The sequence below is a fragment of the Camelus bactrianus genome, chromosome 13 (assembly GCF_048773025.1).
Source record: "Camelus bactrianus isolate YW-2024 breed Bactrian camel chromosome 13, ASM4877302v1, whole genome shotgun sequence".
Lineage (NCBI taxonomy): Eukaryota > Metazoa > Chordata > Mammalia > Artiodactyla > Camelidae > Camelus > Camelus bactrianus.
In genome coordinates this window covers 53,877,527-53,903,769 of record NC_133551.1, presented here as the reverse complement: position 1 = coordinate 53,903,769, position 26,243 = coordinate 53,877,527, and the positions used below count along the sequence as shown (strand labels likewise).

Here is a 26,243-nt window from a genome sequence, read left to right as displayed (position 1 = left end):
CCAGCTACACTGCTCCAAAGCTCAATCTGCAAAGTCTAAATTTAGGCAAAGGAAGGAAGGAAAGAAGGAAGGAAGGAACCCCCCCTTGGTTTCCTATGGAGGGGAGTAAGGGGAGGGTGGTGCAGGAAAAGGCCTGGCCCAGCTCTGCTTACCCCAGCTGCCCTGGATGGGCATGTGGGCACATGGGCAGTCTCTGTCTGGCTAGGGCCCCCGACTCCAGATGGGGGTTTGGCAGGGAGATAGGATCAGTACTCTGCTGATGGCAACCGCTGTGGGATGCGTCCTTCCTGCACAGGTCAGGGCTGAGCCAAGCCAAGCGGGGCTGGACCTGTTGGGAGGCTGGGAGATTCTGGCCCATCCCCCATTCAAGACAGCGATGGTGGGGGAGGGGGGTGGGGAGGAAGGGAAGGGGTGCCCATCCAGTGCACCTGGTGGTAGAGCCAAGCACCACAGGAAGGCTGCACTGCCTGGCTGGGTGGAAGATGGGGACGCAGGATGGTGAGAGATGAGACAGCGACACTGGCTCCAGATCAGGAAGTTTTATTGCTGACATGCAGGAAGAGTCCCCATGTAGTACAAAAATATGACTTTATACAAACTTTTTTGTGACTTTTTCCATTTTGTTTCTTTACAATAGGACTTCTTTCAGCGTGTGACACCCAGTGAGGGCAGACCCAACCTCCTCTCATTTGCTTTGCCAGAAATTAATCAGACACACGGGTTGACCTTGGAAGGGGCCAGTCTGTCTGACAGGCTTGCAGACCCAGAGGATATTGCTTTGAAAAGGAGGAGAATGACCACACGTGGCAAGCAGGCCTGGAGGGTCTGGGCAGGCTGCCGGATGAGGGGCTCGGGTTAGGCCCTCACAGGACGACAGTCACAGGGGCTGGGAGCCCTGGGCTGAACTGCATTTCTACTCCCTTAGGAGACTTCTTTTTGAAATAAATATAGAAAAGAGGGCATCCCGGCCCCCCCTGCACGAGACCCTGGTTCTCAGCGGCTGGACTGCTGAGGGAGGCAGAGCCTGGTGCTCAGGGGAGTAAGTGCTGGGCTCCGGTGGGCTCTGACAGACCCACTGAGGCAGAGGCACGAGGCGCCCAAGTGCTGGGATGGGGGCATGGGGAGGAAGGGGCGTGGGCGGCCCTGCTACTGCTGGCAAGAGGTGGCCCCATTTTTTCCAGATGGGGAAACTGAGGCACAAGGAGGTTTGGGAACTTGCCCAAGTCACTCACAGTGAGTCAGCTTTTGGGGAGAGGGCAGCTCACACTCTGGGAAACAAGGTCACACAGGCCTCGGTCACCTCCCCGCTGGGGAGCAAGGGCAGGCAGGAAGGGCCCGAGGACCCAGGGCTGCCTGGAGGGGAACACGCAGCCTCTCTGAGGGGCCTGGGGGGGGTTAGGCCAGGGGGAGGTCTTTGCTTGGCACTGGGCAGGGCCAAATCCAGTGAGGGAGGGCGGGAGGGGAGGGCATTCTGGTGAGAACAGCATTTCTGGCAAGACAGGCATCCACTTCAAAATCTCGGCTCAAAAAGGGCAGCAGGGCTGTTCTCAAGCCAGGCTGGGTCCCCCCGTCCCTACCATTCTCCCCACAGACCCTGCAGCCCCCAGGAAGGACCCTGGTGGTCTGCTGGGAGAGATACATCTGTTACGAGGCAGGGGCGGGCAGGAGGAGAGATGCCCGCACCGTTCTCTGAACACAGAGGGTGGGGGGAGTGAGAGGGCACGCAAGCCGAGCCACTTGTGCACGGCTGCCCAGTGCACCCCTCCCCAGCCGCCCACCAGGCACCCTTCACATCTGTTGGCGTCACCTTGGTATCATGGTGAGTGGTGGAGGAAGAAACCAGGGCCAGTGCGGATGTACAGCACCTCAGAGGGGCCAAGGTGGGGTGAAGAGAACCAAGTCTAGAAAGGCCTCCCAGCACCAGGAACAGGAGGGCCAGTGGGCTGGGGGGGGGGCGGCAAGAAGGGGCTTCTGAGCCTGGGGGTGTGGCGGGGGCCCATCTAGGGCTGTGGACTCCCTGCTGTCCAGCCAGGCCAGGGGCAGGGAGCGGCCACAGGCTGAGCCACTGAGAGCTGAGAGAGAAATTGGTTTCAGTACAAAAATAAATATATTTGAATTCGCTTAAGATGAGGTGACAGTTTTCCAAAGCTTGGATTGAGGGGATCTGGGGTCAGAAGGGGTGGGATGAAAACACTATGAGGGGCCGGGGAGGGCTGTGGGGAGTGGGCATTTGTGTTTGGAGCCAGCAGCGAGCTGCATGCTCAGCTTACGTGGACACTGGGGAGCAGCTGTCCCGGTAGGTTGGGGGGCGGTGGTCAGGCCCCTGGGCGGGTGGGCTCCCTCCTCCTCCCTCTCACTCAGTCCAGAGACAGCATGGTTAAAGAGACAGAGGTAGATTAAAACGTCATGATTAAAAGCGGATTAGTTATCGAGGCTTCTCAGATTAAAAACCAAACAATCAAGCATTCATTCCGAAAGGTAGCTTCGTGGTACCTCTGCTGACCCCATGTGTGACCTGGGCTGTCCCTACCCCGTCCCCCGTGTGGCCTGGGAGAGCGTTTAGCACGACGGGGCCCAGCTCGGTAGCCGGGCCGTTGGCTGGGGTGGGGAGAGGCTGCGGGTGGTGCCGGTGCCCCTGGCCGAGGCTGCTATTTCCGCAGGTAGCGCTGCGCCAGGATGGCTGCGTCCAGGGGGTTCATGGGCTGCGCATCGTGGCCCAGCCGTCGCACCGGCGGCACGCTGCCCAGCTGCCGCTTGGGCACCCAGCTGCGGGCCTCGTGGACGGAGCTCTTCTCCTCGGCCAGCAGCAGCTGCTGCCGCATGTAGTTCTCAAACTCGTACTGGGAGCACTCCTCCGTCACCTTCGCCTGTGCGACAGAGAGAGAGCACAGACAGACAGACAGACAGACAGACAGACAGAGGGGGATATGGAAACAGAAGAGTGAGGTCAGGTGGTCTGGCTCGAGAGGCCTCCCTCCCCAGACACCACGCCCTTGGGCCAGATCTAGTGGCCAAGAGTGTGGGTCGCTGAAGCCCTCCAGCTGACCTGAACCTCAGTTTGCCAGCTGCCTGGGTGTCACTCAGACCTGTGATCTCCCCGTCTCACTGACCTTGGAAGAGGTCACACTACTTTGGAAGGCTTAGTGTCCTCACCTGTGAAGTGGGGCAGTAATCTCCCCTCACAGAGGCTCTCAAGAGGCCTGGGGAACCAGTGCCAGTCAAGTGTTAAAAAGAGAGAGGCCTGGGACTCGGGTGCTCAGCTCCTGGGCGATGCTGTTTCTCTATTTTGCCCCAAGTTGAGCTCCCTGGAACGGCCCAGTCACAGCAACAAAGTGAAGTGGTAGGTCTCTGTGCTAATCATTGGAGGCAGAAAGTAGGGCTGTGGAATTGGACTTGGGTTCAAGGCTCAGCTCCATATTTCCAAGCTGTGTGACTCTGGGAAAATTACTTTACCTCTCTGAACCTGTTTCTTTGTTTTCTTTTTTTCTTTTTGTTTTTTTTTTGGTGAAATGGGGATAAGAACACAGCCCACACTGGCCTATCATGTGAACTGAATTGAGATGTACTAGGGGGCACTCCCTGCATGCTAATGATGATAATTTTTAGCTGCTGAATGGCCCTCGGAGTGGGTGGGAGCTGGAGGGTAGGGCCTGGAACTCTCTCTTCAAGGGCCAGGAGGCTCTGCTGTGGTCCCAGGCTGGCTCCTCCTGGCCTTACCTGTCCAGTGCTTGCTGCGGGACTACAGGGTAGCCCAGAGAGGGAAGGGCCTTACAGCTTCCCTCCCAGGACACAGCTAAGCCCTGCCCCCAGGGGGCACCCTAAGATCACCCGCCAGCTGCTGCCTAGCACCCAGGTCTCTGCCCCTATCCTGGGCTCAGCACTTTCTCCAGTGCAGGAAACAGGGGAGGAGAGAAAACTGGGAGAAAATGAATCATCTAAAAAACGAAAAGCAGGAAGGGCGAGAGAGAACCCTGTGAGTCAGAGGTGCAGACAAGTGTGACCATTTAAAGAGCCAGCATGGGGCAGAGCCAGGGCCTGGGCAGAAAGAGGAAGCTGAGAGAGGACCGGCCTGGGCTGCAGTGGGGCCTCCACTGAGGCTGCCCCACAGCCCCTCTCTCAGGCCACGTGGAACTGCCAACTGAGCCAGACACAAGGCAGGCCCCAGGCAGCTCAGGCTGAGGACTTAAGTCTCCCTTTCGGGCTTCAAGGGCTGCAGAGGCTGAGGGGGCCCTGTGGCCTGCCGGGAGCTGCCACCCCTGCCCTCCCTGGAGGTTGCTGCCTCAGGACTTGGGTAATGGCCTGGCTGGTCTCCCCAACTCACCTCCTGGGAGCTGTCTGCGTTGCTCATTTGGTCGTCGATGTCGGGAACCACCTGCAAAGGCCCGCTCAGAGATGACAAGGACTGCCTGCAGGGAAGGCAGGTAAATCAGGCTGGCTGCAGGAAGCCCTGGACCCTGTTCCCCAGGCCTGGCTGGCAGGGTCCCCACTGTTCTGAGACTTGGCTGGAGTCAACAGACCTGGGCTGGGTTCCAGCTCAGCTCCTTCCTGACACAGCTGCCTCTGCTTCTCAGCCTCAGCTTTCTCACCCAGTAAGTGAGGGACAATTTCTACCTTGAAGACTGTGATGAGAACTCAGTGAGATTAATACCCATCCCACAGTTGGCATCCACTGGCATGCAGGAGATGCTCAACCCTGAGTTCTGCCTGCAACCTCCTGACCTTGCCCATGGGGACAACCTGGGGATCTGAATCTGCCTGGCAGAGAAACAGGCCCAACCTCAGGCTGCTTTTCTGGGTAGGAAGGGCAGTGCCTATGGGCAGGAAGAACCCAGCCTGGCACCTGCCCACTTACCATGATGCAATGATGGCACTGAGGGCCTCCAGGACGTCGGCGGCAGCCAGGCGCTGTTGGGGGTCGAGGACCAGCAGTTTCCGGATGAGACACACGGTGTTCTCAGAAACCCGCCCATCCCTGGTGCAGGAGAGGGAGAGGGAGGGCTCAGGTTGGGGGGCTGGTGCTGGGACCCAGGGCTCCAAGTCTCACGGTGTTGTTTCCACCCCTCAAGCCTGAAGGGCTGGACCTCCCTTCCCTCCGCTCCCTCCCCAGGGAGGGAGGACTCACTCAGGGATGGTGTACTCAGCGGCCTTGATCTTGCGGAAGAGCTCCTGTGGGATGCTGTCGTAGAAGGGGAACTGGCCATAGAGCATGGTGAAGAGCACCACGCCCAGGGCCCACATGTCGCTCGGCTTGCCCCGGTACGGCCGGCCTGCAGGGCACAGGGATGCAAGCACACTCAGCCCAGAGCCAGGAAAGAATGGCCCTGGCATTCCCTTAGCCTACTGGCCGCGTGCCCGAAGTCCCACCACGGGACCCCTCCACCTTACCCCCTCACTTCCGGTCACCTTCCTCCCAAAGCAGGCCTCACCGGCCCAATCCTCAAGCTTCTGCCAGGCTTGTTCCTCCCCTACTCGGCAGGCTGGCTCCTGCTCGTGCTCTGGTGACCCGGCTCCCTAGGGGGATGCTCCACCTGGGCATGACCCCCAAGGAGAAGGGGTCACACGGGGCCTCGTACTGCTGCCTCGCAGCACCAGCCCTGCTCTGCTGATCGCCAGCTCCCTGGCGCTGGTCTGGCCTGTCCTCCCAGCACTTAGCAGTCTGTCAGGATGCCCTCCTCTGTCTGTTCACTCCCTGTCTTCCCCATAGAAGGTAAGCTTGCAGATGCAAGCCCCTCTCTGCTTTGCTTGCTGCTGAGTCCCAGCGCCCAGCATGGACTCAGAGCTGCTAAATGAATGAATATCCAGCTAAGTAAGCCCTCCGTGCTATAGTTTCCTCATCTGTACAACAGAAGGGAGCAGGCATTTAACTGAGCATCCACTTTGTGACAGCCCTGGAAGAAACATTTTATTTTATTAAATCTCCACCACAACTCTATGAATTAGACGTTTCTCTATTTTTCAAGAGTAAAACGAGGCACAGGGATGCTATCTGTCCAAGGCCACACCGCTGACTGTGAAAGCCCCGCTCTCCCACTTTTGGGGCAATCCATCTGTCCACTCATCATGGCAGAGCTCCTCCCACGCGCCAGCTGCTGCCTGACCTGCTCCAAATGTAAAGCAGGAGAACTGCCCAAGCCTTTTGGAAGTGCCTGCTGCCCAGTCATCGGGACAGGAGCACGCTGGCTGGCAGAGGCCCGGACCCCCAAACACCACGCAGCTCCAACGGGTGTGGAAGAGGTGCTGCTGGGGGCCTTGGTGTCATCTTCCTGCACAGCAGGCAGCGCCCGGACAACTCCCATCCCTCTTCTGGTCTCAAAGCCTTCTGGGTGGCTGGAGAGGCCTTAGGCTAGGGGACGCTGGTGCTGAAGGTCTCATCAGGCCCACTGACGGTCAGGCAGCCTAACAGGGTGGGTGTGTGCTCGTGCATGGAAGTGCTGTCACAGGCCTCGGCCTGCACCGTCAGCGGGGTACCACGGCCCTCCTACAGAGAGCCTGTTCATTTGTTCATCGAGGCCGACATCGACCTCACAGGGCTGCTGTTGGGGGTGAGCTTCTGCCCTGGCCGATACAGCAGGAGGCTTTGTGGAGATGAGCCTCTGTCACGCCTTCCCCAGGGCTGCACCAGCCCCAGCCCTTTCCAACCCCCAGTGTCAAAAAGCAGCCTGGGTGACCCTGTGTCCTGACTCTATGGCCAACTCAAGGGCAGATCCTTTCTCCCCAAGTGTGGTCACCAACACGCATCCACTGGGTCACTTCTCTTAGTTCTGTTTGGCTCCATAAAACTTATTGTGTCTCCTGCGGCAGCTGGAAGGTCAGGTGGTTCCTGCCAAGAGGCATGTATCTCGGGGCCCAGGAGGGAGGGGCACGGCTGCCAGGAAGTCCCACAACTTCCACCCTGAACTGGAGAGGCCCCCCGAGTAGACCAGCTCTCCCAGGAGCTCTAACCATTGGGACCTTTCCGAGATTCTGAGGCAACACTGAACTTCAAGCTTTCCTTTTGGTATTGACAATGCCAGCTAATGTTTATTGAGGCCCAGAGAGGTTAGTAACTTTCCCAAGGTCACACAGTTATTAACCAGACTATGAACTGTGAGGGCAAGGCCATGGCTGCCTTTTCACAGCTTCAGTGCCGAGGGCTGTGGCTGGCACACAGAATCAAAGATATGCAGACCTGGGATCAGAACCCACTTAAGTCACCTCATTTCACCCTCTCAACTGTGGGGCGGCAGGACTGTTTTCAGCTTTTAACCTATGAGGAGACTGAGGCTCAGAGAGGGGCTGAGGGCCAAGTCACATAGCTGGGTAATCAGCAAGGCCAGTCCCAGAGCCTGGGTCTCTGGCCTCCCAGTCCAGATCTCTTTCTGAGGCAGGGGTTCCTTTGTTTCATCCTCCAAGACGGGCATGAGTCTGGAAGAGCCATAGAGAGGAGGCCACAGGCAGCAGCTGGGAGTGACTGTGCGTGGGGGCCACCCCTGTGCGGCCTGGCGCTGCTGAGGAGGAGGCCCAACCAGAAGCAGCCTGTGCAGGGCACACAGAGACCCCCCCCTCACAGCTCTGGTTCATCCCCCGTTCTGTCAGGGAGGCTCTGGGGACTCTCATGGAGGGTATCCAGGATGGGGTGGGGGGTGGGTTCCCAGGGAGTTGGGGTGCACCCCTGGCACCCAGATCGTTCTAGCAGAGGCTACAGTGACTCCAACCAAAATCCCCAGGCCTGGAGAATAGCACCAATACCCTATGAAGTGGCAGCCATAGAAGAGGCCTGGCGCTCCAGCAGAACCCTCCATTGGGAAAAGGCCTCCAGGGGATTGCAAATGCTTGTGGAAGTTACAGCAGCCTGCTCCCCAGGAAGACATGGGACAACCTGGGAAGAGGCTGCTTCTGCCACTGTGAGGAGGGGGGACACATGATTGCTAGGGATGAAGCACCCTGAACCCTGAAACCTTCACATCAGAGGGATAGGAGCGGATGTGAGCCCTTGGTCCCTGGAGGGATCAGGACAGAGGGACCCCAATTTGGCAAAGTACGAGTGGAAAAGGAAAGAAAGGCAACGGTGAAACAGGTGGGGCATGGGCTTGGGCAGGAGGCAGCCCTAAGATCGAGCCTCAGTTTCCTGGTTTTCTAGCAGCGATGACTTTGGACAAGAGGTCTGATCTCTCCAAGCCTTGGTTTTCTCATCTGTGAAAAAGGGACTATGAATATCTACCTCACAGGACAGCTGCATGGCTTTAAACAGATAATGCACATCACATGCTCAGCAAAGCACGTGGAGCTTAACAATATGATCAGTAGGTGATAACTACATAACTGACGTGCTTTGTGCATTATCTGTCTCAGCGTTGCTAGAAAGTCAGCTCACCATCCACGGAGGCAGGATGTTTGTCTGCGTGTCCACTGCTGTATCCAAAGTGTCTAGAACAGAGCCTTGTACATGACAGGCCCTCGGTAAATACCGACAGAATGAATGAAGGAACAAAGGGAAAGAGATCTCTGAAATGCAAACCTCATCATGGTAACCTCAGTGAGGACCTGTTTAACGGCCTCCTCTCGTACTTGAAATAAAGAATGGCATTTCTCAATAGGCCTCCATCAGGCCTCGGTGGCTGGACGCCCACCCACCTCTCTGGGTTCCCCCTGAACTTTCTGAGCAGCAGCCTCAGGGGCCTTCTGTCAGTTCCTCAAATGTGCAGTACCACCTCCGCCGTCACACCCCGCAGTGGGTTCCTATTTATTCTCACCATCTCAGCTCAAACACCACTTCCCCGGGAAGTCCTTCAAGCGCCCCTTCTCCACACTCAGAGAAATCACGCCTCTTTCCTTCCAAGCACTAATCTCAGAGAGTAATTAAATGTGCATGAGTGTGATGACTACCGTCTTCTTCCATAAGATCCCAAATTTTGTACCTGGAGGGACAGCACTGGCTTGGGCCACCCTGGAAGCCCTATCTCCTGGCTCGGGGCCCACCGACATATACAGCTGTTGGCTGAACAAAGAGCTGCAGAGCCTGGCCGTGTAAGGCCCCTGGGGCTGCTGCCTGGCACCCAGCACATACCGCTGAGTACGTCTGGGCTGATGTAGGCAGGGCTCCCCCTCTGGTCCTTCAGCAGGTCCCCTTCACTCACAAGATGCTTCCCGAGGCAGAAGTTGGTGATGGTTATCCGATGTGTCCTGGGAGTAGGAGGCAGAGAGAACAAACCTCAGTGTCTGTATCCCGGGGCGCCCCAGCTGCCCCCACGGCTCGTCTAGGGAGCACAGGACTCACACTCATGTCCTCTTCTGCTCCCCAGCCCTCATGGCCTTCCTCACGGCTGTGTGGGAAGTACCACGGGGGTGCTGACACAGGGCAGTCAGTCACCCTTGGCTGCTACCTGCCAAGCTGTCCTTGCAGGGACCTGAGTCACTCCGACCAGTGACCTGACTCAGTCAGGGTGCTCACCTCAACCTGCACCCTGGCTGAGTCCCGGGGCTGCAGCTGAGGGCTTCGAACAACTTGCAGAGATTTCCCAAAATGACCTCACATAGTATCTAGACTGGGAGTGACTGGAGATTGAATTCAGTTCCCTCATTTACGTGTGCAGGAGTCCTGCAGAGCCTCGGAGGCCTCCTTTGAGTGCACTTCGTTCCCCGGTGCTGATCCCTTTGGTCACCACCCTTCTTATTATCACAGCATCACCGGCAGTACTAAAAACTGCTGCTTGCTGAGCCATTCGTACATGCAGACCCTGACTTCCGTGCCCGGTGGGGACTGTTTTCATTCACGCCTCACAATAGCCTACAAGGGAGATCGTCTCACTGCCCACTGCATAGATGATGCAATTAGGACACACAGAAGTGAAGGGACTTGCCCAGGGTCACCCAGCTAGTGAGCAGTGGAGCAGGATCCAACCCAGGCCTGTCTGACCCCACCATGTCACCAGACAGTGCCCAGCCACTGACTCTCCCCTCTGTTCCATCCAAGCTGACTCAGCCCCAGTCCGCTCTGACTTAGAAAAAAACAGATGCCCCATCTGAGAGCGTCGTGGTGCGAGCAGCTTTGGGCTCCGATCCTTTCTAGGAAGCTCGCGATGAGAACCAAAGGAGTGGCGCAGTGAGGACGCTGTACACCACCCCTGGGAATGTGGAGTTTCCTTGGCCTCCACCCATAGCTGAGCAGGGCCACCTGCCCGGCTCCCGTGTCAGCCAGCTGGGCAGAGAAGCCAGGAAGATGGCAGGAAGGGAAGCCCACCGGGGGCCTTGGGTGGCCTCACCCCGAAGAGCCTCCAGGGCGGAGAGGGGCTGTCTCAGTGGCACAGGTGTGTGAGGCTGCGCTCAGGAGGCTCTGGGAGCCCTCAGCTTTCCCGGGGAATTCTGCTGGCAAGGGCTTGGTGAACACAAAGGCCGGTCTGTCCTCGGCGTTCCAAACGGAAACACTGACTCTGGCTCTCCGTACAGGCCTGCCCTGGCAGATGCCACAGAAACTTGACTGGTGGCCTCCAGGGTGGCTAGAGCCAGAGAGCGCAGGTGAAGGGTCTCGGCCAAGGATCATGTCAGAAAGTGGACAGCTCCAGCTCGGAACCACTCGCATCACTGACCTGAATACGGGATGGCTCAGGTCTCTCGTCTGCGAGGACCCACCAGAGCAGAAGCACTGCATTTTCCCCCCGATCAGGCCGCGGCAGGGGGAGGCCTGAGCCACTGGGAGGAGCACCGCTCAGGGGAGAGCCTGGTGGGCCTGGGAGTCAGATTCCCAGGGTCCAGTCCTGGCTCTGCCGCTTCCTGACTGTGTGATGTTGGTCAGGTTATTTAATCTCTTGCTAAACCTCAATCTCCGCTATAAAGCAGGGAAAACAGTAGCACCCAACTCCCAGGGCTCTGTCAGGATTTAACAAGATAAGAAGATAATCCCTAGGAAAGCACTGAATCCAGGGCTGGGCAAACAGAGACGGATCACTAACTGCTGGCTCAGATAGTCATCGCATCCTCAGACCGTGGGCACAGCTGGAGACCCCAGGGAAGACGGCAACCTGAGGCGGCGGGCGAGAGGTGCCACGTGGTGATGACAGGCCCAGGCGCGCACGTGCCAGCGTGGCTGGCTTTCCACTCAGCTCTGCCGGCAGGACGTGCCAGCCCTCTGTGCGTGGGGCTGGAGGAAAGCTCTGCTAAGACTCTGCAGGGTGGGCAGCAGGGCTGAGTTGGAGCCTCTCCCACAGGAAACCACACGGTCAGCTCCGAGCCCTCCCGAAGCCAGGCGACGCTCCCTGCTCTGCCACCATCACCCAAGTCGGCATGGCGCACAGATCCCTGGGAGTCCAGACCCCCCAGGCTTGTCCTGGCAGGAGAAGCGAGGGCAGCAGGGGTGAAAGGAGGGAGCTCTGCATCAGCAGGACCTGCTCCAGTGAGTCACTCCTCAGCTATGGCCCTCTGGGCGACCACAGCGTGTTCTCCTTTTCTAGGAACTGGGTGTGCAACGCGCCCACCCGGAAAGAGAGGAGGATGGGGAGAGAGCCTGCAGCGAACCTCATGTAACCCCAAAAGGGGATTTCAGATTTCAACCCTTGCCCTTTATCCACAGCAGGGGAACTTGTTGTCACAGCTGCCTTGCAAACCGTTCTCCCTGTTTCCTCTCCCGGGATCTCTCTGATCTGCTGAGAGCCTCTGGCTTTTCTGCGGCCGCTCCAGCTGGAGCGAGGGCCTGGCCCGATGGGCAGGAAGGGGCCATAGCTCCTCCAGGTCCACCCTTGACTTTGCAAGGATGAAAGCAAGGCCCCAAGGGGGTAGGGGGGTGCCTGTGGACCCTCGGGGGCAGGCCCTGGGTGTTCATCTTGGGTCTCTGCAGCACACCCTATGCCTTCCAAGCACCCATGACTCACGTGAGTGGGGGCCAGAACCTCTGTCTGCCCAGGACACAGAAAGAGGCTTATCGGATTAAAGAGTACAGCCAAGACCCAGAGTCTAAATGAGGTGTTGGCACTCTCCAAGCCAAGGAAAACACATCTGTGTGCACACAGGCATGCACATAGACACACACACACACACGCACACGCACACGCACACACACACATGCACACATGGAAGAGCTGCTACAGCTACACTGGTGTTACTCAAGAGAGGTGTGACTTCTTACTACATTCCCAGAACCTAGGGGGCCTGGAGAAGTGGGAGCTGTACACTACGCCACCATGGAGACAGAGGCCTGGGGTGAGGGCCCGGTTAGCAGCGCAGGGCCCCTGGTGGTGTGTGTCCATAGGCACCCTTGGGATGCTCACTCAAGAGCCAATGGCAGGCTGGGATGACAAGTGCTCAGCAGCCAGATGGACTTGGGTGCTCAAAACACACGCCCTCTCTTTGTGAACAGTGGGCCTGCAGCCCAGAGTGGGATGGGGACTGGCCCAATGTCCCACAGGAGGCCAGGACCCTAGTCTCCCTACACTGAGGCAACATGCTCTCAGGGCCAGGATGGTCCACATTCTCCATCACCTGCCCTCCTGGTGCAGTTCAGAGCTGGGGCCAGGGCACTGCGGGGCCTCACCACTGGCACCTGCGTCAGCCACTCATGACCCAGTGGGCCTTGTCTCCAGAGGGAGTGAGTGTACAGGCCCTCAGGCTCCAGCTGGCTAGCATGGGGGCACGCTTATGAGGGGCCAAACCCTGTTAGGCAGTCTCACATCTCGGGCCAGTCTCTGCAGGTGGGTACAATCACCTCCACTTTTGCAGGTGAGGACATGGAAGCTCGAAGAAGTACTTGGTTCCACAGCAGCTTCTCAATACACAGATGACTTAATCACCGGGTGAATAATCAAACGACAAGGGCTCGTGCTTTCAGGGCAGTTAAGAAGCAGTGGTGGGCTGTGAGCCAGGTCTGACTCCCAAGGCCTGCTCCTCCCCAGTTTCTCTATCTCTGTCTCTCTCCCTGCCACCGGTCAAGGGTTCAAGCAGCCCTGCAACTCTCATTTCCCTCCCTCCTCCCCGTGAAGCACAACAGGACCAGGTTTTCACCACTTCACTTTCTCAGGCCAGCAATCTCTACTCATCCTTTACGAACTGACTGAGATGGCCAGTCTCCGCCCCCTTCTGTCTTCTGCACACTGGCCCTCAACACATTGCCATCTGCTCTCTGCTCGGCCCCATCAGGCAGTGCGCTCCCGGAGACTGTCTACAGCACCAGTGCGAGTGGGGCTGGAGGCAGGCTGAGCGCCGAGAGGCAGCAGCATCCTCCCGATGGCACCTCGGGCTGGCACTGCAGGGTCTGGTGCCCTATGCCTCTCCCCAGAGGCCTGTCTCCTTACAGCTCCTTTTCCTGTGACCACTGCGGCTTTGGCCATTTCATAGGGACAGTGGGCCCAGGCCCCCCTTGGGTGGGCAGCCACACTGTGGAACAAATCCCTCACCATACCGCTTCTGCCACAAGGTGCGTGCTGCCTGCTGTTTGCAAGCCCTCCAACCCACTTCACACCAGGAGGTGGGAGGGAGGTGAGAGTGAGAGGCTCAGGAGAGTGGGGGGCGGGTGTGCCCTTCCCAGCCCTGCGTTTCTAGGATGTGGTGGTGCACAGAGTGGGCCCCCCATTCGGTCCTGGGCCCCTGCATGGTTGGTGTACCTCTACCACTGCCCCAGATCACTTGGAAGGAGCCCAGACCCTCTGCCTGAGTGGGAGGATAGCCCGAGGCAGGGGCCTCCCATGATCCCCATCTGCCGCTGGCTCATGGAGAATGCTGCAGGCAGCTGCCCAAACCCCCTCCAAGATCAAGGTGCTGTTTCCCCTGCTACTGGGAATGTTGGCTTCTGACCACTCATAGCTGCGCCCTTTTCCAGGAAGTCCTCTTAGCCAAAGGAGGCTAAGGCTAGCCCCTGGGCACAGCTTATATTCATGGGCTGGTTGAAGTGGGGCCACGTGCTCCCTTGCCTTGATTTGGGCCACCTGCAGGGCCACCTGGCTCTCGAGCTCTCCAGGCTGAGTTCCTGTCATGACTGTCCAGGTCAGCTTCTCCCCCTGTCCAGTCCTGCCCGCTTCGCCTGAGAACACACCCCAGTAAACGTCCAGCATGCCCTGTACACACATCTCAGAGTCTGTTTCCTGGGAACTCGACCCATGACGAGGCCTCCTTTTGCTCATCTGTCATTCCTTCAACCATTGGTCTATTTTTTACAGTCATTTACTGCACACCCACTGGGCATGACAAATGACTGGACCAGGAGGACCTCTGAAATCCTCCCCAGAGATCTCTTTCTGTGGCCTTTAAGGCTCCCCTTCTGAGCGAGCACCATATTCCCATGCGGCAAAAGACAGAAGCAGGCATCCCACCCCCACCCCGTCCTCCCAGGGATTCGTGGGAGGGGTGGGCTGTGCTGAGTCAGAATCCCCACAGGGACGCTGCAGGGCTCTGGGTAGTGGCAGCACGTAGCCTGTCCCAACCCCAAAGTCACATCATCAAAGAAAAGCGAACCTTACCTCTTGTTGAGCACCATGTTCCCAAGCTTCAGGTCTCTGTGCACAATATTTTTCTGGAAAACAATAGGCACATGGTTTGTGAGAGCCGAGGTTGGACTCAGCCTGTGAGATGTGGGCTCTCTTGTGCCTTGACAAGTAAGCCACAGATAGATAGGGACCATTTTAAGGCCTCATTAACCAAGTGTATGAACCAGGTAACATGTGAGCCCAGGCAGTCTCTGCCCCACTAGGATGTTTTCCCCAGTTCTTTCACCCCTTAGGCCAGCTGCCAACGGGGAAAACCACTCCTCTCTCTGCCTCCAGCAAACAGCCCACCAAACAGACAGAAAAACAAACCAAAAAACCCCAAGCATTTGCCTGGATCTGGGGTCACAGATGAATTCTCACGGTTCTGGGGACCAAGTACTGCAGGCTTGGCCCACAGAAGCTGCGTGCCTGGAAGAGGCCTAGGTTCTCCTAACTTGTGCCTCGGGGCTCCTGACACCCCCAGCCCTAGGGAGAGCTCAGAGGCAGGCTGTGGCTGCCCTCAGTGGATATCTCACAGTCAGCTGAGCTGGGAGACCGGAGTCTAGCCTCTCAACTAACGGGGCATCACTGTGCTGGGCTCTGCTGGGCTGCCCGCACCTCCCTAGGAACGTGGGAGATGCCTGCAGCACGGTGCCTCATGAGGTGTGTGTGTCATCCGGCCACTTTCCTTCTGGACATTCCCAGCTGCAAAGTGCACTTGCATGAGGGTGGGACAGAGCTGCTTCTACTGAGCAGCAGCAAGAGGGGTGGCCTTCCATGGAGAGAAGGAGGGAGCTGCAGGGGGCAGAGCCTCACCTGGTGCAGGGCCTCCACCACGCGCACCACGTCGTAGAAGATGACCACGGTCTCCCGCTCGCTCAGCCTCTTCTCCTTGATGACGTAGTGCTGCAGGTTGATCAGGTCGGCGGTCTTGTCGCTGAAGTCGTGTGCGCAGAGGCAGTCTAGGACCAGGCAGATGCGCTTCTTCATCTTCTTAACCATTCGGTTGGATTCTGTGTCCTCAACAATTTCACAGGTGCGATCCTGGGAGGAAGTGGGCAGACCAGGGCTTGGCTGCGGACCCAGGAGGGACAGGGCCAGGGGTGTGGGGCTCTCCCCTGGAGCTGGACACAGAAACCAGTGAGAGCCTGGAACAAGCCTGCATTTGTGTGAGTGGTGGAAGCCTGAGGCCTGGGCAGCAGGGACTGTGGGCAGCTTGGCTCTGCCCCGCCTCCCCTGTGCCAGGCCCAGTTGGGGGCGGAGGCTGGAGTAGCTCAGGTTCAGGCTTCAGGCTCTGACCCTAGTGTAGAGTGTTTGGATCAGGGCTGGACATTTAAAGCCAAAGGGCCCTCTGAGCTCAGCGTGCAGGCAGCACACCCAGGGCCCCGGGACATCTTCCCCTTGATGACACACGCAGGGATTCTAGCAATGACCAATGGAAACTTCCCTCCAGTGTTCAAGACGGTGGAAGCTAAGTGTTCTCTGTGTCTAAGACAACTGCTTTCATTCGGACACAGGACTCCTGAACAGCCACGTGACAGTGGTTAAGAGTATGGCTCTGACCTCTGATGGCTGGGATCAGGTCCCGGCTCCACCTCGTCCTAGCTGTGGGACCTGGGGCAGTTCACTTAAACTCTCCAGGTCTCTAGTTCCTCATCTGTGAAAGGGAGCCAGCGATCCCTAACTCACAGGTCACTGAGAGAAAAGACAACTGCGCCAAGTGCTCAGTCCTGCCCAGCCAGGGTTCGGTAAGCCAGCACTGCTACCAGCTCCACGTTTGGTAGTCCTGGACCCATCTTCCTTAAGGAAAAGGTATTTCAAGTAAGAGAAAACACAGGTACAGTAGGTGGGCTTTTATCCCACCAGATAGAGGAGGCCCTCAGTGTCATCCCCAGCAGACTGATGATCAGGCGGACTCCTGGGGACTAAACATCCACATTTCTCCTTAAAGGCAAGGCCGTACCTCTCCCCTTCTCTTCCTGAGGCCCAGCACAGTGTCCGGCACACAGAGGACTCTAGAAATACTTCTGATCATTCAAGTTCTCTTATCCAAAATGATATTCACCAAGGCCAAGGTTTGGAAGCTATCAGAGATGAAATACTAAGAAATCACAATCCCCCTCACACGCCAATTTGATTTCATGTTTAAGGAAACTCTCTAATTTTCAGAGTTGCCTAATGATGCTCTGAGTTGCCTCTCATTGCACATCTAAGAATAAACACCTTAGTGGGTGTATGTGTGGGGGTGGGAGGCTGTTTCCACTAATTCTACCTCAAGAAATCAAGCTGACCAGTTTTCACTGCCTGAAATAACAAGAGGGATGAGCGAGTATCAGAAGCAGCTCAGTGCTTTACACGCTCTCATTCATCTTCCCACAACCTTGCAAGGTAGGCATGTTATTACCATCCCCATTTTGCAGATGAGGAATCTGGGGCCTAGGAACCTAAACTGACTTGCCCAAGGTCACACAACCTGAATTCAGGACTGCTGGCTCCAAAACCTGCAGCTGCCTCTCACATGCCAGGTCCATCCCAGCACAAGTGGGCCCAGCCAGCGCATCTGGCGGAGGGTGGTGCAGAAGCTTGGAGCAGGGCCTGGGTAGGACCCCCCACCCCACCATGGGCATTCTGAACCTGGTTCCTCATTTCTGGAGACTCAATTTCAGTTCTGCCCTGAGGAGGGCTCCTTTCAGGGTACCAGTTGCTGAGTAGTACCTTTCCTAAGGGACCTGGAACAGCTGAGCAGGGAGCTCAGGGACCCCTGCTGCCCAGGTAGGCAGAACTCCTGGTACCAAAAGCAACTGTAGAGATCCACAGGTGGCCTGTGCCCGGCCTTCCTCATTGCCCTCCCTTCCACCCTGGCCCAGCCCATTCCTCACAACACAGCTAGAAAGAGCCTGTGGGTCTTTAAATCACTTCCTGCTTTCCTCTTTTCTCAGAAAAGTGGCTCTTCTAAGAAAGCCTGTAAGCTGCAGACTGGCGGGCTCCCACTAGGCTGCCACCCTCACAGTGGGAGCGCTGCGGCCCCAGCAGTGCCAGCTGGGGGCGGGGCGGGAGGACAAGCGGCCCCCTCTGCCACTCACCTGGAAGAGCCCGTGGTGGTGAACCACGCCGTCCTGCGTGTGGAGGAGGGAGAGCAGGGAGTACTCGGTGTGTAACAGCATCTTGCCTTGCCTCTCCTCCTGGCTTTCTATCCCTTGGTCGCCCCTCTCCTCAAGGGTAAGGATCTTTAAGAAGAAACAAAACCCCACAACCCTTACTTTTCCAAGCAGGGTGACCGGAACACGGATGCAGGGGTTCATGTTCTCCCACACAGCCCTGGCACATGCACCCTCACGTGCATGGACGAAGTGAAATGGTTTCCCAACGTGATGGCAATGTGATGTATGCACAGACAGAGCTCCCCGGGGAGAAACCGCGCTGCTCCCATTCCACAAATGGTGCAGAAGGTGTGAGGAGGGAGGAGCCAGGCTGGCAGGATGGCCCTGGGGTCCCTGGCCCCTTATACCCGGTGCCTCACTTACCTTCAGCTGATAGAAGTCATCTGTGCCATCTTTCCTCGCCAAACACTGCACGATGCTTGGCACCGGTGAGTTGCCCAGACGGGGACCTGTGGCACAGAGAGCGGCTGGCTGACTTCCCAGGAGCCCTGTCTACCGTGGCACTGTGCCACCACGTGGTCTCTCAGCTAGATCTTCTCTTGCAGGGCACCACAGTTCACATCCACTGAACTCATGATCTCCCCTCCAAAAATGGAAGAGTACATGTGTATCTATCCGCCTGAGTACACCCAGCTTTTACAGGCACATTGCTCAAAAACAGGGACTCTCAACATGGGGTGTGTGCTACAATCTCTGAGGAGCCTGTGTTAAAACAGAGATCCCAGCTGCAACCTAGGCCCACTGAGTCAGCAACCCCAGGGTGAGGATCCGGGAAACTGTCCCTTTTGCAGGCTCCCTTGGTGGTCTGATATGGCTACGTGGCCCCCGTCCAAGTGCCAGCTTTTGGGAACTTCTGTACTTCTGAAGGAGATGTATTCTGCTCGCTGTCCTGTGACAGCACCCTGAGTTTTCACAGCATAAACCAGATAATGTCACAGCGTCACTGCACTGCTAAAAAGCTCACAGTGCTCCACTGCTCTTAATACGCATTTAAAACTCCTTATTTGGCCTCTAAGGTCTTGCATGATTTGGTTCCTGTCCACCTTTCAATTGATCATATTTCCCCACTCCTTCTCACCATCCTTCCAACTATGCTGGGCTCTTAACGCCTAAAATGTTAAGCCCTTCCCTGCCGCTGGGCCTTTGCACTTGTTGTTCCTTCTGTCTAGAATGCTTTCCCTCTGCTTTTCACATGGCTGCTCCTTCTCATCCTTGGGTGCAAGTGCAAATGTCACTTCCTCAGTCAGAACCTGCCTCGTCTGCACTATCTCTAGAGGCCCTTCGTACTCGCACATCATCTTGTTTACTTCCTTCCAGGCACTTACCCCAACCCCCATGATGATCTGTGTGTGTTGTTTACTCTCGGTTTCCTTTTCTAACTGGAATGTTAAGTTCCGTGAGGGCAGGAACTTGTCTGTCTGAATCACTGCTGCACCCCTGACAAACAGCACAGGCCCAGCATGCAGCAGGCACCAGGAACCATTTGCTGAGTGACTGGAGCTAAAACCAGCCTGTGCCCTTAAGTCCAAGACGTTGTCCTGAAGCAAAATTCACATTCAGTCTCTGGCTGCTCGGAGTGTCAGGGTCCTCAGAGCCCACCCGGCCTGCAACTCTGAGCACAAGCAGTCTGCACTTGCTGTGCATCGAACATCATGCAGAAAGGCCCTGCCGTTCCCCCAGACCACTGGGAACACACAATTTTATAGGATTTCTGTGCCAGTTTTACAAGAAGTTTGAGGCTGTACCAAATGCTTTGTGAAATTAACTGTGCCCTTCAGGAATGGTCAAAGAAATGCCTTGGATGATGGACGTTGGGTTCTAAGGCAGCTTGTATGCTTCCTGTGGGCAACATCCTGGGGGTACATGTAGGATTCCCTGGGGGAAGGGAAAGTCCAACTCTCAGCTAAGACTAATCTAAGGCTGGTGCAGCCACAACAGAAAAGACAACTCTTGGTGCAGAGCGACCTTCCCTCTCATAAACAGACTCCATTTAATGTGGCCCAGGGTTGGTTGGGTCCCCACACTGGGGCGTGTGTGGCGCTTCCCTCCTTGGGTCCACAGGTCTGAGTGTGCACTGCACACAGCCCCAGCCCCAGCCCCCAACTCACCCGGTGGACAGAGGCTTACCCAGGATGAACGGTCCAGCTCTCTTTGCATTATTTCCAGAAATCCCACTTCCTAGAGCCTTGGCCCTGGCCGACGTTTCCCCAGCTCCTCTGTCTGATGCTCTCCGCTTCATTCTCAGCTCTAGACAAGACAGAGAAGAGCCTTCTCACTCAGCAAGTCAGTAAGCTTCCTTACACTCACCCAGCCTGCAAGGCCCTGACTCCAGGATGCATCACACAGCTGCTGCTGCTGTCCCCGCCGCTGCTGCCTCCTCCTCCCCTCCCAGAGCAGCATGGAAGGTTCCCAGAGACAAACAACCACGGCTCTTTTACTAGGGATTATTTAGGGGCTCAAGGTGTATGTACTGGCTACAGGGCAGCTGGCCCGCCTGGAAGGGGCCAGTCAAATGCAGAGAGGATTTATCAGACCACACCCTTACTCACAGACATCTACATTCTTTCCACTTCTTGTATTTTTTATTAGCAATCATGCATATACATCTTAGCATAAGTGTCACTCTTCCTCAGGATAAATTCCAAGAAATGGAACTGCAGGGTCAAATGAGGCACACATTTTTAAAGGTGTGTAACGTACACTGCCAGGCTGCTGGCAGGGAGGCTGGGCCAATTTATACCCCATCAGTGGTGTAGGAGAGTAAGTCCTAGAAGCTGCACCAGGACTGGGTATTTCCATATTTTAAAAAATTGTCAATTTTTTTGGGCAATAAAAAGTATATTGTTGTTTAAACTCATAATTCCTAATTATTCACGAGGTTGGACTTGTTTCACATGTGTACTGGTTGTATGTATTCTTTTATGAACTTCCAGTTCATATTCTTTTCCCATTTGTGTTAGTCTTAGTGACTTTTAGGAACTCTTTATATATTAAAGCTATAACTGACAAAGGATATAGTTTTCCTTACTCTTTTAAAATGTTTTTTAATTACAAAAGGTTAATGTTTATGGTATCAAATAGTCCTCTTTTCCTTTAGTTTGCCTTTGCTGTTATTCCTAGAAGGCGCCCCTACTGAGGGCAGGTGTGTATTCACTAGTTAGCTTAAATCTTCACATGCTGTCACTCTGGCCCTCATTCTAAACCTCAGGAGACTGACTCCATGCAGTGAGCTGGAAAGTAGGAGAGGATGGCCTGATGCACTTCTAGTCAAATCTACCAGGTTTGCCTCCCATCAAGCCCCAATTTGTTTTCAGAGCTGTGCCACGGGGGAGTAGACCCATGATTTCATCCTGGGAGTAACTAGGATCTGGTAACTCAGTCCGCCCTGACAATGCCCAGATGGAGCAGAAGCCACAGTCAGACTCTGCTGGAAGCAGATTCATTCATTCACACAAAAGCAGGAAAGAACAAAACTGCTTCTAGAAAAATCTTAAAAAGCAGGGCAGTAATGTGTCTAGAACAGTGTTCCCACTCTCTGCCTGGCTAACTTCTATGCTTCCTTCTCAATTTAAATACCACTTCCTCAGAGAAGCCTTCTCGATATTCCTACCACCAAGGGGTTGCCGTCTGTCTCACCAGGTATCCTGTAATTTTCATTAATAGCACTTTCCATTTTTGGGGATTATGTATTTATTTGTGTTTATATGTTTAATGTTTTTCGTCTAGCACCAGATTAAAAATCCCCCAAAAAGTAGAAAAAAAGAAAAAAATACATAAAACCGTTACTCCCAGTGCCCGACCCAGCAGATGCTCTACGAAGGGCTGGACGCCTTCCCTCCCAGTTGGTAATGGCTCCTAAGGCGTCAGCAGCCCTGTGCCGGAGTTGCCCTGTCCTGGGAGGTAAGCTGGTTTCATTACCATTCTGGCCCTGTTCTCCGCCTTCCTGGAGCACTAAGCCTCCCCTCTCTTCCCGGTTCCTTGGAGAGCACCACAGTGTCGTCATCCCATCTGTGTAGACGCTGCCTAGGTGCCCACGCACAGGCATAGTCTAGACTACAGTTTGCTGGGAGCAGCTGCAGCACAGACAGTGAGTGGGCTCAGCTCGACCCCACCCACCCTGCTAAGGATTCAACTCAGGCAAATGGCATGGGAATTGCTCCAAACTGTAGGCAGAAGGATGAGAGCAGACGTGCAGGGAGAGGGAAAAAATGCTGGCAAGGAAAGTGGAAGCCAGGCTGTTTCCCTTCCCGATAGCCCTTTGTGTCCTCCAGAGCTGGTGGAGGCAACGGAAGCAGGGTGCAGAGGCAGGCCTGGACACGGAAGCTGCTGTAGGCTCACTGGTAGGGTGAGCAAAGACAACCTCCCAGGGACAGACCCTCCTGTCTGCTGCCCGCTGCTGCTGCACAGGCAGGCCTGCCCCACCTTCAAATCAACCTGATGTGTCCCCCTCCAGAGACACACCTGCATATGGCCCATAGATGCTCCCACTGGGGAGGCCACTTTGAGGGATCCTGGCTTCACAGTGAGATCTGCAAGGTGGAGGTTCTGGCTGCCTGGGTCTCAGAAGGACTTGGGGCCAGGGCCCTCCAGACATGGGTCTGCAGGCTAGGGTGCAGGGCCCTGGCCCAGCCTGGCTAAGGGGCAGCCATCTACTTGGTGTCACCAGGAGCTCAGCAGTCCTGGTTTAGAAGTCTCTGGAGCTTTCAATCTGTCAACTATTTCATGTGCTATCCTCCCAAGTCAGCACCAGTTCCCTTAGAACCTGGACTCAACAGGAAGCTCAGTGAGGCAACAATGGGGGTGAGGGGTGGAGGCTGGGAAGGTGGCATCCCCACCGCCTGTAGGTTGTGCTCCTTGATTTTGAAACCTGAGGTTCCCTTTGCTTGGCCCAGCCTTGGGGAGCGAGCTGTGGCCCCAGCTGTGGGCCTCAGCTAGGTGACAGCCATCACGGCACGCCCAGAGGAGGGGATGCCAGCACTAATTGTCAGTTTGCAGATAAAGTCATCTGACCTCAAAGCTGCTGGGTGACACGAGCCCAGCTCTCCCAGAGGCGAGGAAGGCTGGCCAGCAAGCAGCACCACGTAAGGTTCTAAGGCCCAAGATGCTGAATCCAGGGCTATGGTGACAGGGTTCAGGACAGCTGAGCAGGGCATGGTTCAACACAGTGGACATACCACCAATCCCAAAAGGAGGTGGGCTGCAAAGAGAGATGGTGCTGACGCTTCCCCAGCTCAGGCTTTCCTCAGCTTTATCCAACTACAAAGCAGTGGAAGCCTGGCCAAGGCAAGGAGGGGCCCTCCACTCACACCTTGAAGCACCCTCACAGGCCTCCACACAGGTGCGCAGATGCGTGGCCCTGGGCAGCAGACAAACGTGCGCAGAGCCATCGTGAGCCCCCACACCCACGAACACGGGGGGCAGCACAGGGCCTGCCCACATGTGCAGAGAGTTCTGCACTCAGCTTTGTTCTAGGCTTCCTGCTGCACCCTTGGGTTCCTGGAGAGACGGGTGACCCTGCAAACCAAACCAGTGGTGGCAGAGTGCAAGGGTGGTTTCCTAAGGAGCAAGCAGCAGACCCTGGCCCTGTGCGCCACCTCTGTGTGTGCAATGACAACACAGCTGGTAGCCACGATTTATAAGCAGCTTCTAATGCCGGCTAAGAGTCCAAGGACTTGTCTCCACTGCAGGGTCAGGCCAAGCCAGTGCTGTCACGATTCAAGTTGTCCCTGTCAGCAGTCCCTATCCCCACCCCTATGCTTCTTGGCTCTGTCAAAACAAAACAAACAAAAAGTTCCTGAGCTGTGCTGGCCTCCATTTTCTGGACTTTACCTCTAGGAGTGTCTACCAAAGGCAAGGACGCGACCCTCTATCCAGCCCACTGGGCACCTGGAAGTGAACACAGGTGCTCCCACCCATCCCTGGCCTTGGTCCTATATGCCCTGCATGTGTTAAAAGGGGCGGTGTGGCTGGACCCACACCAGACTCCAAGAGGAAGGTAGAAAAGAGTCTCTGCCCACAGGACAGTAAGGAAGCAGAACAACGTGGGCAGAGCAGCGTGCCTCATCTTTTCCATGCCACAACACAGACAGAAACATCTGTACGGCACTTGAGGGTGCAGTTGGGGGCCCCTGCTGTCCTCTGCCTGGCCCAGTCACTCTTGGGATAAAAGGGTCACCCTGACTGGGAAGCTAGGAGTCAGAGAAAGGGCTCTGGAGTAAGTCAAACCCGGTTCCAAGCCCAGGAGCATCACTTAACAGTGATGAGATCTCGGACAAGGTACTTATTCTGTACCTACAAAACCCAGAGGACAGCATCCACTTTACAGGGTTGGTCTAAGGATTAAGTGAGATAACCCATGCAAAAGGGTTAGCAAGAGTACCTACTGGCATATTGCAAGCATTTGATAAATTGTGCTATTATTAGCTTAGACACAATAGCTTTGAGTTTCTCCTCCTGCACAGGAAGAAAGGGATAGTTAGGCACTGACTTGCGGGGTGGGAGCAGCAGAAGAAGGTGGGTAACCAGACTGAAGGCTTAAGAGGCCTTGAACCTGCCATCTGTCTGTTGGCCTGAGACTACAGGCTGGTGGAGAGGGGGTCAGGGGGGACTGGGAGGTGTTGGGTCTGGTGGCCAGCCTGATTGATATGTTCAACTCAGTATGGGGAGGAGAGGTGGCCTGGGGGCTGGCTGAGCTGCTGAGGAGGTAGAGGGCTGCTGGGCAGTACCAGGAATACATTCTGTAGTGGAGGGCACAGTACAGTAATTCTGTGGGTCAAGGGGAATGCCTGTTCTTTTGGGCAGAAGCACACAGCATCTCATCCTCTCACTCCGTTCACTGGTTTGTAGGGGAGTGGAGGCTGGAGCACCAGCTGGTAATCTTCAACTCAAGGCACAGTAAAGTACTGTCCAGGATGATAAGGCCACCCCAAATGAGTTCTTCATCATGACTGAGTTGTGGGGGGAGCTGAACTGAGACCGAGTGCCTCTAGTCCAGGATTTCTTGGAGGGGACTGTGGGAAGGGGACAGAACACATATACTGGGCTATAAAACTTTTACTATCAAAGGACATAACTCTGGGTGTGTGCATTTGTCAAAACGACTGAACAGTACAGTTAAAAGATCTGTGAAATTCACTATGTGTAACTATACCCCAATTTTTAAAAAAGCAAGCTGCAACCTTAACCAAATGATCAAAGTTAACACCACTTAATAAAAGGACAAACTGACGTCATATTATTCCTGATATGATGCAACATCACTTAAGCTATTATTTTTTGCCAAAAATGAATAACCTGAGTCTGATCATGAAACAAACTCAAACTGAGGCACATTCAACAAAACAGGCCTATATGCTTCAAAGACATCAATGTCATAGTTACAGAAAGGCTGAACTAGTCTCTATTAATGGAGACTAAAGACATGACAAATAAATGTGACAGGTGATCTTGGGGGAAAAAGTTATAAAGAAAAGGACTGGGCAATTGGCAGAATCTGAATATGGACTGGATACTGGATGATACAATGTTAAATTTCCCGAATTTAAAAACTGCATTGTGGTTATATAGGAAAATATCCTTGTGCTTAGATGCTGAAGTATTTGGAGGTGAAGGGTCATGATGTCTGTAATTTACTCTTAGGTCTGCAGAGACAGAGAAAGTCCAACCTACTACAATAGCTCCCAACACCCTGGAGGAATCTGCTGTCCAGATTCGCAGGTTCAAAAGGATTTCTTGTAGCTATATAGCTCACGGTGGCAGTACTTGGAATCTCATACTTGTTGGCTGGAGCCAGCCTGGCACCAACCGGAGTTCAGTCTTGGATGCCCCCCTTTCTTCAGACCAAACAGTGTTAAAGGAATGGGGTAAAAAAAAAAAAAAAAAAAAAAAGGTCTTTGTGCAATCTCCAGGTCTGCCACCTGGCGGCATCTTTCTGTAGCACATCTTCAAAGGGTTTCTGCACCAGCTGCAAGATGGTGGGGCACTGCCCTCCATCAGGCTACTCAGGAGGCTGCAGTAATAACTCCATCAGAAGACCCCCGCCTCAGCTGCCTGTGTAACTGGGGCTGGACAAACAGATACCAGCAGGCTGTGCTTTCTCCTCTGCTCACGGACCTAGGCCTGCAGTATCTCTGTCTGTCTCTGCTGTGGGGCCCTCCAATGTCTCCTGCGGTCTTTAGGAAGAAACTCAAACTCCTCGGTGAGCCTGGCCAGACCTAGGCTACCTCTCCAGCCTCACTGCCCTCATATGCCCCATAAATCCAGCCACATCACACGACTCACAATTCCCTGAGTGTGCTATGAACACCCTTGCCCTGACCTCCTCTCCTCAGCTGGCTGGTCCTCACTCAGTCCTCACTGGTGTCACCTTCTGCAGCAAGCCCTTTGGTCCTCCAGCTCCCAGAGCATACTGTGTCTGCTCCCATTTTGCTGTAACCGTCGGTTTATCTGTCTGATTCCAGGCTGCGGGCTCCCCTGAGGGAGCAGCCCCAGGTCACCTCTGCTTTCCTGCACCCACGCGGTGTGCAGCAAACTGCTGGATGAGAAAACGGAGAGTGCAGAACTGTTTGTTAGTACCCAGAAGGCACTAAAGTCCAAACTGGGGCAGGGGAGAGAGACCATCCAACTAGAGGTCAGGGGTTGGAGTGGGGCCCAGAAG

At 55.4% G+C, this 26,243-nt stretch overlaps 1 protein-coding gene across 3 annotated transcripts in view; it reads right to left on the bottom strand.

Moving 5' to 3' along the window:
• Positions 1 to 524: 524 nt before the first annotated feature.
• Positions 525 to 26,243, bottom strand: part of STK40 (serine/threonine kinase 40) — a 37,637-nt gene continuing 11,918 nt past the window's right edge. For all 3 annotated transcript variants that reach the window (XM_045520328.2, XM_074376836.1, XM_074376837.1), the window contains 10 exons: positions 19,715 to 19,834; positions 17,951 to 18,036; positions 17,510 to 17,653; positions 15,243 to 15,470; positions 14,421 to 14,473; positions 9,047 to 9,162; positions 5,123 to 5,267; positions 4,853 to 4,972; positions 4,322 to 4,406; positions 525 to 2,867 (listed from right to left, as the gene is read on the bottom strand). In XM_045520328.2, coding sequence (XP_045376284.2) covers positions 2,649 to 2,867; positions 4,322 to 4,406; positions 4,853 to 4,972; positions 5,123 to 5,267; positions 9,047 to 9,162; positions 14,421 to 14,473; positions 15,243 to 15,470; positions 17,510 to 17,653; positions 17,951 to 18,036; positions 19,715 to 19,826 — 1,308 coding nt within the window. In that variant the 5' untranslated portion in view covers positions 19,827 to 19,834 and the 3' untranslated portion in view covers positions 525 to 2,648. The remainder of the gene's footprint in view (positions 2,868 to 4,321; positions 4,407 to 4,852; positions 4,973 to 5,122; positions 5,268 to 9,046; positions 9,163 to 14,420; positions 14,474 to 15,242; positions 15,471 to 17,509; positions 17,654 to 17,950; positions 18,037 to 19,714; positions 19,835 to 26,243) is intronic.